Source organism: Convolutriloba macropyga, chromosome 11 (genome assembly GCF_964194025.1).
Source record: "Convolutriloba macropyga chromosome 11, txConMacr16.3, whole genome shotgun sequence".
Classification (NCBI taxonomy): Eukaryota; Metazoa; Xenacoelomorpha; order Acoela; family Convolutidae; genus Convolutriloba; species Convolutriloba macropyga.
Window position 1 is genome coordinate 23,714,539 of NC_134478.1, and position 13,393 is coordinate 23,727,931.

General features: G+C 37.0%; 1 protein-coding gene across 2 annotated transcripts in view; it reads left to right on the top strand.

The window, feature by feature from the left end:
* The window catches only part of LOC142349648 (uncharacterized), a 105,099-nt gene that overhangs the window by 38,537 nt on the left and 53,169 nt on the right, over window positions 1–13,393 (top strand). For both annotated transcript variants that reach the window (XM_075401364.1, XM_075401365.1), the window contains exon 3: window positions 6,340–6,475. In XM_075401364.1, coding sequence (XP_075257479.1) covers window positions 6,340–6,475 — 136 coding nt within the window. The remainder of the gene's footprint in view (window positions 1–6,339; window positions 6,476–13,393) is intronic.

Consider the following 13,393-nt stretch of genomic DNA (forward strand, 5'->3'; position numbering starts at 1 on the left):
GTCCAGATTATCACAAATTTTGAATAAATAAGAAATTTCGTTCATTTTTTAGAACAATGATATCTGAAAGCATAAATTTTTCTTCGGAAGAGGAAATATTTTCACAAAAACGAACAAAAACTGTGTCTAATGACATCAACTGAGAACATTTTTTCTCCTTTTTATTTGATAAATAAATTTTTCTGATCACAAAATCGTTTAATTGTCTTCTGGAATGCGCTAGTGCAGACAAAAAGAGTAAAAAATGGTGTATCAAGCCAATAATGATTTGTCAATGAACACGGACAAATCCTTTCTGGAAGCAATTAGGCACGCAATATTGAAAAAACAGCGAATCAAAAGGCGCTTCGGAAATGATTCGAAAAGCGTGCTTGTGAAGTGAAAACTGTGAAAATATATATTCTGTCATAAAAAGATATGAGTGTGTTTCAAGAAGGTAAAAAAGGATCTCTGGAACGCCAGAAAAGAACAAGAGAACAATTTCATCATAATTACAATCGATGGATTACAGGGATACTAACGATGGTAATTATCAGACTGTGCATCATCAGCAACACTGCCGGCCAGACAGTATTCGTTTAGAACATGGTTCTCAAAACACAAAGAAATTGGAACCTACATGTAGTTTATGCAAAGAGACCTCCCGAGCCGAGGATTTTGCCGAAACAAAATGACGATAAATTTCCTGTAGATCAAATTTTTGTTATTGCAGCACAAATTTCTGTAATTTTTTTTTCTTGTGCGGAGCCAGGACAAGATTTACACCCGTTGAAAAGAAGGTAATAAGTGGACAAAACAGTGTAATTGTAGCGTATTTCTAAGAGTGTAATTTCTTCAAAATTGTAGTGTATTTCTAAGAGTGTAATCGCTTCAAAATTAAAATTGTCACTCTTTTCCCCACTAAAAATTGGACTAAAGAGTGTAATCAAAAGTAATTTTTAAGAGTGTAAAAAGAGTGGAGTAAAGAGTGTAAAGAGTGTTAAAAGAGTGTAATTTTTGCAAAATTACACTCTTACACTCTTTTCCCAGCTATTTAAGAGTGGAAAAGGCTTTGCACACTTAATCTCGCTTAATAACGGTGGACTATGGGTGGACACATTGGCCCGGGCTTATATAAATTTCAAAAACGTTACTGCTGCCCGGATTAAAATTTCAATGCAAGAGACGACGTAGTTTCCGGGAACAGGACCCAGCTTCCCTTCTTGAGAGAACCAAAAATTCCAGAGAGAACCAAAATTCCAGAATTCTTGAGAGAACCAAATGCAGGTGACATAAAAATCCCGTTTTCACAAAATTCATTGAAATTTAAAGGAGGCTGGAACATTTGACATGTAATTCTCCAGTTGTGGTGAACTGATTTACCACGATACGGAACATTTGTCAGCAGAAAGGTTCGTACTAACAAAAAATTTTGTGCCCGATGACTGCTTTCAAATGATATGTTTGAATATCTTTGATCCAATCTCGCGGAATGTTTTGATTTCTAGTTAACTTAGCTGCTTCACGTCCCAGAGCATCTCAAACAGTTTTCTGATGTTCTTAAAAATTTTATATGTAGACAGCTAAGAACGCCAAAAATTTGGTTTTGAATTTTTGTTTGATATAATATTTTATGAACTGGTCTACCGATTCGTTTTGGACAGATATGTTTCAGGAAAAAATTTCAGTAATTATTGCGCGTCTCGTCAATACAATTAACTCACAAATGGTAAACACACCTCAATTTTTGTCAAAGGTGGAGAGGTACAGCAACCAACAGCTTTAAAATGCCTTTTGGCTGTATATTTTTTATTTGTGAGGCACGATGTAACTCCTCAAATTTTGCAATTATACCATTGATGGAATCCTCTACAATCAAGTGTCGCACCATCTTGATTTTTTTTACTTTGATACCTAAAGCTTTACTTTATTTCTTTAACGAAAAACATCGCTGAACTTTAGGGCAATTTATCAATTAGTGCATTAAAAAATAAACACTTTTAAACAACCTTTTTTAATTCTTGCGCTCAACAACCCTATTTTCTTTGTTTTTATTTTTTATTGACGTTTTTCTTAGTAGAAGTATATGACAACCAAATATGACATATTTGACTATTTTAATCCAATTTTGCTGACTGGTGTTAACATGTTAATTTCTAGTTCAGTTAGCCAATTCACGTACCAATACATATCTAACAATTTTTTGATCTTCTTATAAATTATATATGTAAACAGCTAACAATGACGAATGTAATTTTGTAATGTTGCTTGATATAATGTTCTTATGAGCTGGTCTTCCAACTCATTTTGGACAGCTACGTCTCTGAGAACGTTTGCTACACTTTTTGCGCGTTCTGTCAATGCCATTAATTCTCAAGCGGTAAATTTGCTTCAATTATTGTAGAAGATAATAGTGAAACAACTTTGAAATTCTTTTTGGCTATAATTTTATTTTTATGAGGCACCATGTAGCTCTTCAAGTTTTGCAATTATACCATTGATTGAATATTCTACAATCAACTATCGGCTAAATTACCAATTGGTGCAGCACAAAAGCAAACTTTTTAGCAAATTTATATTTCTTTTTTGTCTTTGATTTCGAGAACCCTATTTTTATAGTTTAAAAAATACTTTTTTCTCTGAGTAAGAAGTTCGAGCAGAGAGAAAAACCTTAATTTTCTTTCGGTTATTCATTACCATCTTAGCAGCAAATATAATTGAGAACTTGTTCATCTTCAACAGTGTTTTAAAAGTTTCCGATAGAACTATCTCGGAAAAGTGTTTCTCAAAACTTTTGCTTGACGACAATATTTTCAGATCACTTCTTCTTATTGTTTCAACATTTTATCGATAATGTGGGAATACATGTGCGAGGCTTACGCGTCGTAGAGAAAAAACAAAAACACCAAATTGTAGTCCTCAGGATTTAGTCTCTACTTTTATAAAAATTTATCAGAAATTTGAAAAAAGGTGAACTCTGGAATTCTCGAAAGAAAAATTGAGAAGGAAAAGATGGATCGCTCGGGGTTGGGGATATTGAAGGGGGGTTGACAGATCGCCTTGAAGTATGAAATAGAAACGAACAAAAAATGGTAGTAAGTTTAGTTAGGTCAAATGGAGGTTTTTCGCCAAAGCCTTAGAGTTTCAAGGCCAAAAAATAACAACTTAAACTATATGACCAAAAGTTTCCAAAATAGATGAATAATTTCGTTTTTCTTCTCAAAACTTTGTTTTAGAAACAATTTCATCAATCTTTCTGTTCTCTGCTGGTTAAAAACTATTGTACTTTGCTTTTTTTCTCTGTATCAAAAAGATTTTTGAGAGATTGAATAAATCAGGCAATTTAGAGCTCTCAAAATAGAAAAAATCAAGTTGAAATATATGAAGTTATAAGCCAACAAATGTATTGTTTTCTGAATTCTACAGTTTATTTTGCAAACAACTCTTCTCATTCAATCATTCAATCATACTAACCATTTGAGTATTTACAAAACCTTGGAAACGTTAAAAAACCAGTATCGGTGAGCGAACGTCAAATCAACCTCCATTCATTTTTGAAAGAAAGGAAATATATTCTCATCTTTTTTCTATGTATTCGTTATAAAGGCAGGGACGATAGTTCGAACTAATTGTCTCTAGTATAATGAGGTACTGATGAAATTGAAAATTGGAGAGGTCATAGCTTGAAAAATTTAATATATGTTCACAATTTTTTGAAAACGGGAAAACTGGTTTTCACTTCTCGGTATTTTGAAATTGCTCTGCGAATTGATATTTTTCACTTTTTGGGCGTTTCTGTAGGTTAAGTTTTTCATTGATTGCGAAACTCCTCACATGAAAAACGAGAGTTTCTTTTGAAAGAAAAAAGTCTTCTTTTCATTTTCAGAACTCATAAAAATTAAATTGTCCTGTTTCTTTGAAAACAGTTTTACTTAAATGAGTGAAAAAGCCTAAACATTAAATCTACTGATTACCAAAGCTCCTCAAAGCTACCAAATAAGAGGCTTTACGAACAGCTTTCAACGCTAATTTAATTGTGAAAAACATTTAGTGGCAGACAGCAAAAAACTGTCAGAAGTAATAGACAAATGTGACTGGAAAAATTAAAAATTTTGCCTAACATTACGGTTTCGGAAACAATTTAGACGTAAAACTCTTAAAATAATATAAAGCTTGTACCACGTCTTCATAATTTTATAAAAAAAATCGAACGGTCGGATTATTTTCAGGAAACATGAAAATGACAAAACACGGAATGATTCAAAAATTTCATTTCCGACTTTATTGTCAAACTTAGAATCACCGATACCAATGCCCCAGGACGTGCACATTTTGCCAAAATGCAGAAATCAAGATACAGATGAACGGTGACTACCATTGTGTAAATATGAGAAGCCAAACTGAAACTTCTTTTTTCTTGCTTTGCGATGTTTGTATTTGTGTTTGTGTGCGTCTTTGTTTGTGTGTGTGTGCGAGTCTGTGTGGATGTATTTATGGGTGTGCGTATTCTCATTGTGAGTGCAATTTCTTAGTGGGGGAAAAACGTTCATTCAAGTGTTAGACACAAGTAGAGGCAGAGAGATAAAAATTTTTAAATTTTTGGAAACAGTCTCAGTCTCTTCTCGAAAATGCGGATTTAATTATGTTCAATGCCAAGCCTGTGTGTTTAAAAATCTTGCTGATATCGTGTCTGCAAGTTTTTCCTAAATTGATTTTCCCCTATGCTCATGAAGCCTAAATAATGACAAAAATATCAAAAACCCTTAAAAAATTCATTTCAGATTTTACTGCCAATTTCAATAATACTGATATTATTATCAGAAATATCCACGCCAGTTTCTTTGAAAAAACAGTCAAGCCGTATATGAATGGTGACGAATTTTCAGTACAAGCCAAAGAGATTTTTAAAATAAATTTGTAATAGCTTGTATTTGTGTTTCTGTGTGCACGCGCTTTTTTGATTGTATTTTAGGGGTGTGAAATTTTTATGTGTATTATGGTGTTGTGTGTGTCTGCGAGCGAGACAAAAGGAATGGTTAATATGAGAGAGGTGGTGCATTGAAATGTTCGACACAAAGAGAGGCAGAGTGCAAAAACTGTCGGAAAGAACGGAAAAATAGAAAAACCTTTTAATATTTGCTACAAATTGCGGCTTTAATTGTGTACAACATGGAAACTGTGTTTTTAAATCTCGCTGATAACACTTCTGCGCGATTTTGAAAATTTTATTATCCCGTTGTGCTTACAAAATATCAAAATGGAAGAAAAAGTTTTTAAAACCTTTGAATATTACGTTTCAACGTTTAATGTCTAATTTACAGTTACGGATACAAATTCCCAAGCAATTCCACGCCTAGTTTCTTAGAAAAAAAACAATGAAATTCTAAATGAGCAGTGACGAACCTTGAGTAGTGACCAATTGACAAAAACAAAATTAAAATTTTTTTTGGTGTTGGGCTTTGTATTTGTGTGCTGGTGTTTGTTTGTGTAATATGTGCTGTGTTTGTGTTTGTATGATTTTTCTGTGTTATCAGATTGCACTAGAATTAATTTTATAGAGTTTGTTTTTTCTTGATAAAAGACGGCATATTTTTGGTTCAAAAATCACATGTAATTTTCTCCAATGCATATAAGTTGCTTTCGGATACTCCCAACGATTTCTCTGACAGATCTTAGAGTTGTTTTTGCAAACTTGAGAGGTTTGTTGGAACATTATATGCTACGCACAGACTCGCGCAAGCCGTCTTATTTTTGATATTATTATTAGTTAAATTAAATCCGTTCATTCATAGCCACATTTCAGGCCATAATCTGATCAAAAACTCGTCAAACAAGCACTCTAATTTTTGATTCTGATTGGAGCAAAATCCTCAAAGATCGGGACCCGATGGCGTTCAAGGTTCGGAATGTACCATTCTCTCTGTCTGTGACCCAAGGGGGTCCAGTAAGAGGGCCGCTGGGTCGGATCTCAGCTAAGGTTTTTCACAAAAATCGAGCATGTTTGATTTTTTGCCATAATTTCAAACATGCCACAGGTCAAGCCTTTGAAAATTTAATAAATATCAGCAGATTAGTTTCAAAATCTTCAGTTTTAAACTCAGCATTAAAAGATGATATATAGATTTAAGATTTTTTGCAAACATTTGTAACTTTTTTCAAAATGCATAAATGAAATTTTAGTTGACTATGCGAGTTCTGAGCTTTCAAGATAAGAAAAGAAAAACATCAATGCTCAAGAAAATCATGTGCCACACGCATTCATATTTAGACTGTTTCATTCTTTCAGTATTATTTTATTTCATTTGTCATTTACACCTTATTTGTGTATTAATACTCAGCCCTAATTCGTTGATGTTTCAGACATAAATTTCTTCTGAACCGCATTGCATATATGTACGACTTTGGAGAAGATGAGCTACCACCAGACGGAATAGGCATGTGGGGAATAACAATGCAAAATTTTAACTACATTCGCGGAGAAGGATGGAGTGTGAATGTAAGACAAATTCACTCTGAAATAGATATTTGTAATTTTTTTCTGAGTAATTTCACCGAAATTGGCTAAAGTAATGAAGAACTATAGAAATATTTTTGTAAGAAAAAATCCAGAGCAACCAACTACTCGTTTATAGCAGGGAATATTCTGATTAGAGTCAAGATTCAAATTCACGATCCAGTTCATCATTTTAAACTTTAGATAGGTCAATTTAGCAATAATTATCAACCCGGGTTGACCAAATTTACCATAAAGCGAACAATACATGATCCATAAAAAGAGTCCACAATACATGAGTCCACAAAAACTTCTATTTTATGATTATGCTATGGCGACTTTTTATAGATAGCATTTTTTATGGGAAGCGATTTTTCTCTTTCATTTTGCAAAAGGTAGCTTTAAAAAAGTTATTTAATCTTGACACTTTTTCTGATAAAAATGGTCTTTTTGTTATTAGTATGTTTCCCCATGTTTTTTTTCTGATAAGTAAAATTCTTTTCATGGTCCATTCTATAATTGATAGTTTCTCCTTCTTTTGCATTTAGATTGATGGCAGTGATTAGATTTTTTATTTTCAAAATAATATTTACTCGCCCAGGTTGACCACCTTAGACGAAACTTTGAAAACTTACTAAGACTTATACGGTTCCGTAGAAAACTTACAAAACTTTGTACGCACCGTATAAGGCCGTAATAAGTTTTCTACGGCACCGTAGTCAATTGATGTAATTACCAATTTTTAAATTCTATATTCCTGTTGTACGTGTTACTTGATCACTAGTTGAAACGTTCCGATGAAAGCTTTAGCTATGTGTAAAAGAGACTCAGCGACAAACTGTTTATTACTGTTCTTATGGCAGACTGCGATTAGGCAGTTCACTGCCAGTGTATTGGCCAAGCTCAAGGTTGCAAGGACCTGTCACTGATATACTCAATCGTGGTACGATTGAATGGTGTGAGAAACAAAAGGTTATATATGTACTGCATTTGAATGAGTATTAATTCACTGCACTAATGGTGTTACTAGTGGTGGATGGATACCACAGGGTACCACATTTCCCCCACTAGAGAAAATTTAGGTTTAACTAAATTTAACATAATTGGTGCGACATGTCGTTTAGAGAAAGTTTAGTACTAAATATGAGGCAACGATTGATAAAGAAATGAAAGATGATGACTTTAACATGATGAGTACGTAATATGAATGAACACAGATTTGATAATATAAGGCGATTGTAGGCAAGTTAAGATAAATGCTAGCAACGATGAAATGAGTTTAATGAATGTAGGCAGGGTGGGTAATATGAAGAAGTATCATACTAAGTTTTGAACTTTACGCTTACTATGCGTTGAGTTTTTAAAGTTTATAGCGGACTTGACTAGAGTTCATGGGGTTGGAGTGAGCGTTCGGGCTGGTCCTGATCATAGATTGCCAGTACATCTCCGTGTGCTGCGTCCTCTTCTTGGGCTTGTGGTGGATCACCGAAGGTTTCGGCTGTTTGGTTTTGGTAGGGGTGGTCATCGGGATCACGCTGTGTGGCGGCGGTAATGTTGTTCCCGTGTTGGGTTGTCTTGGAGGCGAGTATGAGGCAATGCTTGTGCCAGCGCGTCGTTTCTTGGGTTGTCCAACGTCCGGTGATTCGTCCGATGAAGACAACTCTGTCAGTTCGCCGTATCGTTTGGGCTTTTTCTTGTCCCGTGCGCTGCGTCTAGTGGATGCTTCCGTTGAGTCAATTAATAGGGTGCTTCCGTGATGTTTGGTCGGGGCTTTGCTTTCGTGGTTAGAGTCGATGTCGAGGGGCTCGTTGTCCTGTTCTTCATCTGATGCCTGAGAGGACTCCGTTGAGAGCTTTCTCTTTTTGGGAGATCCTTTCTTGGGTGACGGTTGGTAGCATTTTTTGTGAGGGATTTTGATTCTGTTGACTTTAGAGAGATTGGCTTTTGCCTTTTTGTCTACGTCTGACGTTGGGGTTTTTCTTTTTCGTATGGCTCGTTGGCCGATTATTTTGTTTTTGATGTCTTGTGCATGTGACTCCATACTTTGGATGAACTTTGCATGGTTGTTGCGCACGGTCTTTCTGGCGGCAAATTTGATGAGAGGGATATGACGCTGCTCAGGTGTGCCAAATTTTGCTACATCAGATTTGTTTAATACAGTGTCTTGTTGGCCTGGGACTTTAATGGTCACTGTGCTGTCTGTTGTTTTTACTAACGCAGCCCCCTCTGGAATCGCTTCATACAGGCCTTGGAGTTTTTTTTTGTTTCGGGAGGCGGCGAGGGTTTTTCGGGCTAGTTGAAGACGAGGACTGTTTATGGCAAGGGGCTGTTCGAAGTTAGCAGATGGAGGTTTTATGATACGCGGTACTTCGCCTTTATCGTCTTTGGCTTCCTGCAGTTTCCGTTGCTTAGTTGCTCTCACTTCGTTGTCGCTATCCAAGTTCTCGTCGTACCATTTGTCCTGGCTGATCAGTTCCTCTTCTCCTATGATGTTGTCATCTAAATAATATTTTAAAGTATTTGACCAGTTTAGATTTTTTATGTTAGGTTTTGATGTTATATTTGGTAGTGCGGTATTTGCTTTTCGTCCGTAATGGGCTTCGAACGGGGAGAGTTTAGAATGTTTCTTTCGGCACGTGCGTAGTTCGAAAGATAGGTTTTGGAGGGCGTTTTTGATATTGAACGGTTTCTGATTAGGATCAATTTTTATGCACCCCAAACGTCGCTTAACGGTTTGTACTAGACGTTCTACTAATCCTATGGGGCGATGGTCATTGGCCGGTGCGTATATTAGATTGATGTTATAGCGTTTACATAATTGTTGAATTGTATTACCTTTTAGGCATCTGGCTTGATCTAGTCTTATATTTCTAGGTACGCCGTGTTGAGTTATATATTTGTTTAAAAACTTTTCTATGTTTGGACCGTTTGCGTTTGCGACTAATTTGAGGGTTGGAAATTTCGAGAAACGGTCGATGCATGCTAAGAAGTAGACTTCCCTCCCTTGACCGTCGAAAACAGGTCCGCCAAAATCTATTTGTATTTCTTCGTTTGGTTCAGAGCACGGTGGAAGGGGGGTCCAATCGGACTTCTTTATTATGCTTTTTAAGTTCTTACCGAATTCGGTACAGGGTCGACACGTTTTAGATTTTTTGATTAAATCTCGATTGATAAATGGCCACCATAGTCTTTGTCCCAGTTCTGTCATGCCCCATGCTCCAGGGTGTGTTGAGTGGAGTACGAAGATTACAGATTCTTTGAGGATGTTCGGTATTGCTAGCTTGTTGTCAACCAGTATGCAGCCGTTGTTGACACTTAAGCTGTTCCATTTTGCGTATATCTGCTTGCTGAGTTGTTTGCATCGCGCTTGATCGTTGTTGAGGATGCAGTCTCTTATTTCCCGTAGTACCGTATCTCTGTTGATCATTGCTGCTATTAGTTGTTGGTTAAAGATGCTTTCTAGTTGTTTTGGGAGTTGGTCGTCCGATGAGCTGGTGGGGTGATGTTCGTCCTGTTTTGGGGTGGGGCTCAGATAGTTCCTCATTGAGAATGGTGTTTTCTGCGTTGATGATTGGACGGTGGCGCTATTTGGTTTGTTTGTTGTGTGTTCCATTTCGTTTGCTTGTTTAAAGTTAGGCTGTTTATGTATAGCTGTGTTAATTGGCAAATGCGCTTCTGTAATCGTTTGCTGTGTTTCTTGTGTGTTGTTAATGACGTCATTATTCGGTATGTTTATTTGTGGTTGCAATGTCTTGTGACTGCTGCGTAGGTTGTAATTCAGGTTTGTTTGTAAGTTGTTTGTATTCGTGCGGCGTTTGTCGGTGTTGTTTTTAAATTGTGTGGATTCGTTCGACGATTCCACTTTTGTTTTTCTAGGCCTGCCTCTTTGACGTTTTGTTTGGTAGTTCAGTGATTGGTTGGAATCGTGGGGCGATTGCAAGGTATTTGTTTTAGTAACGTTGGATTCGCTGTGTGTTGTTTTAGTATTGTGTTGTGTATTAGTATTGCTTTGTTTCTTTGGTCTTCCTCTTTTGCGTATTATATGAAATGTTTCTTTGATTATGTCTATTTGCGTTATTATAAAATTTTCGTCATATGCGCTTGGGGGTTTTGCCGGTTCGGATGGGTTGCGAGACATATAGTCTGCTAATCCCATTTTTGTTCCTGGTATGTGTTCTATTTTAAAGTTGAATGGGATTAGTCTGTCATACCATCTTGTTAAACGGCTTTGGTGAATTTTGCTGGAGCGTTCTTTGAGGATTGATAGGAGGGCCCTATGATCTGTTTGTACTGTGAAATGGTGGCCTAATAATTAATGTTTAAAGTGTTCTAACGCCCATACTACGCCTAATATCTCTAGTTCGTTTATGCTGTATTTTTCCTCCGCTTTATTCAAAAATCTTGAAGCGTATGATATTGTCTCCCATCCGTTGCATGTTTCTTGTTCTAGGACTGCTCCTAGGCCTGATCTGGATGCGTCTGTCTTAACTCTGGTTTTTCTTTTTGTGTCGTAGTGTGTATTTTCTGCTAAGTTTCGTATGCAATTCTTTAAATTTTCAAATTTTGTTTGGTGATGTTTTGTTCAAACATATTTCGTATCTTTTTGTAATAGATTTCGAAATTCACGGCATAGGGGTGCGAGGTTCGGTATGAATTTCGTTAGGTGATGAACGCTACCTAAGAATGATTTTAGTTGTTTGTGGGACGTGGGTGATTTGAGGTTTAGTATAGCTTGTGTCTTGGAGACGATTGGTTTGATACTTTTTTTGTCTATTTCGTATCAGAGCCACGTTATCTTATTTTTTGCGAAGTGACATTTGTTGAGGTTGATTGCCAGGTTTTCTTCGTTTAATCTGTTTAAGCATTTGAATAATTTTTCTTTATGGTTTTGTATGCCGCCTCCAGTAACTATGATAATGTCGTCTAGAAAACTGAATGTGTTTGTTAGGTTGTATAAAGTTTTGTCTATTGCTTTTTGGAATTCTGCTGGCATGTCCGTGAGTCCATAAAATCCATTATTGAATCGATATGTTCCTGTGGCTTTGCCGCCTATGATATTGAAATTGCATTGTTTTGCTGTGTCTTCATCTAGTGGTAACTGGCTGTATGCGTAGCGTAAATCTATAGTTGAGAATAGGACTTCTCCTTCGTCGGACGATTGAGTGATTGTTTGTGCGATGCTGTCCATAAGGCAGTCGATGTTATGCATTTGGTATTTGTTTTTGTGGATTGCTTTGTTGATTGTTTTTGAGTCCATTGCTAGTTTTATTGATTTATCCTTCTTCACTGTGATGACTATTGGTGAGATAAAAAATTCGTCGCTACATTTGTCTAGTTTTGTTATGTGTCCATTGTTTTGTAGGTTTTTTAGTTCTTCCTCAACTTGTTTCTCAAGATGTAGTGGTACGCGTCTTCCTTTTTGGTGGACCGGAGTGTAGTTTGGCTTAAATTGTGATTTTACCTTATGATGTAGGGAGCGTCCTATCCTTGATGTTAGATGTTTGTATTTAATTGCTATTTCGTCTTTGATTGTAGGGGTTTGGGATGTGTTTATTGAATTGATGTTCTTACCTGTAGATGTTGGTGATTCGTTTTGTGTTAGTTGGATCCCCAGAGGTTTGAACAGGTCCCTTCCTATGATCGCTCGATGTTTGTTTGGTACGACTATGATGTCCGCACGTCCTGCTTTCCATCCGTTGCACTCGATGTCACAGTAAAGTGTCCCTAGATTCTTTATGGGAGTGTCCGTGTAGCTCTTCAATTGTACTGGATTTGTTGTTCTGCTCCACCATGTGTTGCTGTCTCTGGCCTCTATGTCTTTCGCCATTTGTTCCGTGACAATACTAGTGGAGCTCCCTGAGTCGACCATTACCCAGAACTTGCTGTGCCCGTACTGTATGTGTAGCTTGGATGGTGTGGTGGAATCGTCGGGTGTTTCCATCATGTTTACTGTATATTCGTCTGCGGAGTCGTCGTATGTTGATTGGGTGTCCGGGATATGTGTAATCATATGTATGCCTTGTGATGGTTGGTCTAGGCTTTGGTTGCCTATCTCGTTCACCGATCTACTAGGTTGTGGTCTGTTCAAGTTCGATCTACAAACCTTCGCGAAGTGATTATGTTTATTGCATCGACGGCATGTTTGGCCTATTGCTTGGCATTTTGTTCGATGGTTCGCGTCCCATGGTTGTCCGCAATTTCTGCAGTTGTTTGTTGGTGTTCTGTTGTTGTTGTTGCCCGATACTCTGCCAATTCCTCTGGTTGTTCCTCTATATGTTGATAGGGGTCTATTAGTACCGCGGTAGCGTGAGTTGGAAATTTCCATGACTTGTTCTTCTCGTCCAATAAAAGGGTTGGTCGGTGTATCCGATGGCTGTCTTGCCTGGATGGCTAATTGGCTTCTAATGCCTAATTCGATGCTTACTGCTAATTCTAAGGCTTTTTCGGGAGTTAGGGTTGTTTTCAAGAGTTCCTTTTGGATTTCTTGGTCTATCATATTTGCGGTAAATATGTCACTTAGTAGTTCGTCTTCTAGGTCCGCTAGTTGGCAGTGTTCGGCTAATGATCTGAGTGCAGAGTGAAATTGTTCCATCGTTTCACCTCTGTGTTGTTTACGTGTCAAAAGTAAATATCTATCGAAGGTCACATTTCTTGGACGGATGAACGTATGTTCCAATTCTTCTCATAGCTCCATTGTGTTTTTTGCTTCTACGTTTGTGTGGGGGAATTTTCTTGCGTGCATTTTTCGTCCTTCGATTCCGAGGCTGATGTAGATCAATGATTTGGCTTTTCTGTCTGCCATGTCCCATGGCTTATCGCCGCATAAGACTCCTATTCGGTCGATGTGGTTGCATTCGTTCTTCCATTCGGCTATCGCCTGGTTGTACCTTGTTAATCGTTCTCGTTCCATTGTCTGTGTTG